Consider the following 1,959-nt stretch of genomic DNA (forward strand, 5'->3'; position numbering starts at 1 on the left):
AGTAAACTCAGCATATCCTTTAATATTCCATGTGACAATAAACAGATCCAGTATTTAATCTGGGGATCGCATAAAAAATGGACACAAATAGGCAGCTTGGTAGGTCAATGAAAAGTGGAGACGACAAGGGTTTCGTGCTCAGGACGCTTCAATTATAAATTGACCCGAGACAAGGATGTAGCCATGGAAACCAAAACTGTAAGTAACCTGAGAGTGCAGGTGAGATGCCGTCCTCTTAGGGCTGAATGCTCAGCACACAGGTTAAGACTCTCACTGTGGGGACGCTACTCATCCTTTTTTCTCACCATGTACCTGTTGTCTTTCTTGTCGTTTATCCTGCTGGAAGTCCTGGCCGTTCGCTGTAAGTAAACCTCTTAAAACTTTAATTCAAATCATTTCACTGTCCTAAAAGGGCTAGGAGGTTGTCACAGTCAAACATCCTGAATGTGACTAACATAACCAGGATTCACCAAATGTTTTTAATAAGTAATAATTCCTCTGGTGAATAGTTAAAACACCCCTTTTGGCACCTTCTGTCGTTTGCAGCTCTAATGCTTCATTTAGACCAAAGTGAGGTTTTTACATCTGCGAAGTATTCGTCATCGTACCACTAGGAATTAGGTAACAGGATGAGTGAAAACTATCAGAAAAGTTAGATAAAAATATGGGAGCATCTTAAAAAAGTTACAAATGTATGATTTGTAAGTTAAATGTACATTTTTTTAATACAATGTACACCATTTTAATATGACATTATGAATTTCTCATTTATTCTAACAATCAAAGTTTAATTGTAATTCTAATAAGAACCTTTAGGTAAACACAGCTACCCTGCACAAAGAATTTTTATTCTGACATAAAGATCTTCTGAAAGAAAAGGTGAGAAAACATGAGCTTATTCACCAAAAAAGACTTGAAACTTTAGCAACCAGAAACACAGAAAACTAAGTAAATGAGACAGATGCCCTTCTCTGTGCCGGGAAATCATGTCACAGAGCGGAATCGTATCTGCAGACAGATAATCATCTCCACCAGAGCCTGGGATTTAAAATGAACCTCACAAGAGAAGCTGGATGTAATCAGAAAACTTTCATTCTGCACTTTAACTTCTTTAAAAAATATTTAGATAGAATTCAAACAATGACAAGGAAATTTAGTATTTCAACCAAAAGTGGTAGGTCTTGTTTGTCAGTTTCATGGTTGAGCTTCAATGACTTACATAATGTTTTCAAATTCACCATCATATGTGTGTGTGTGTGTGTGTGTGTGTGTGTGTGTGTGTGTGTGTGTGTGTGTGTGTGTGTGTGTGTGTGAGTTTGTGTGCATGCGTGCATGTATGAGTGTCTGTGCGTGTGTGAGTTTGTGCGCGTGCGTGTGTGCATGCATGCATGTGTGAGTGTGTGTTTGTTCGTGTATGAGTGTGTGTAATTGTGTGAGTTTGTGTGCATGCGTGTGCATGTGTGTGTGCGTGTGCGTGCATGCATGTGTGTGTGTTTGTTCGTGTATGAGTGTGTGTAATTGTGTGAGTTTGTGTGCATGTATGTGTGTGAGTGCATGCATGCAGGTGCGAGTGTGTGTGTGTGTGTGTCTGCGCGTGCAAGCGTGTGTGTGTATGTGTTAATCTCAGACACCCAATCCATTCCATCTACAAGTATAAAGTTTCCATCTTGACTGGAACACGTACGACTTCGTCCTAGGAGGTGGTGTCTGGTGTGTAAAATTACTCAAAGTCCATCTGTAACATTTAACTCTGGTTTGATTTTAAAAAAACTGTCACTGGTGTGAATTACTCTCAGCCTGTTTAGACTTCCAGTCATGGCCAAAAAATTTGAAAATGACACAAATATGGGAAATTGGAAAAGTTGCTGCTTAAGCTTTTATAATAGCAATTTGCAAAAACTCCAGAATGTTATGAATAGTGATAAGATGAATTGCATAGTCCTTCTTTGTGATGGAAAT

The 1,959-nt window shown here is 38.8% G+C and overlaps 1 protein-coding gene across 1 annotated transcript in view; it reads left to right on the plus strand.

The window, feature by feature from the left end:
- The first annotated feature begins 235 nt into the window (after positions 1-235).
- LOC107390420 (trypsin) overlaps positions 236-1,959 on the plus strand; it is a 20,945-nt gene continuing 19,221 nt past the window's right edge. The window contains exon 1 of the mRNA XM_015967106.3: positions 236-361. Coding sequence (XP_015822592.2) covers positions 307-361 — 55 coding nt within the window. The 5' untranslated portion in view covers positions 236-306. The remainder of the gene's footprint in view (positions 362-1,959) is intronic.

Source organism: Nothobranchius furzeri, chromosome 15 (assembly GCF_043380555.1).
Source record: "Nothobranchius furzeri strain GRZ-AD chromosome 15, NfurGRZ-RIMD1, whole genome shotgun sequence".
Lineage (NCBI taxonomy): Eukaryota > Metazoa > Chordata > Actinopteri > Cyprinodontiformes > Nothobranchiidae > Nothobranchius > Nothobranchius furzeri.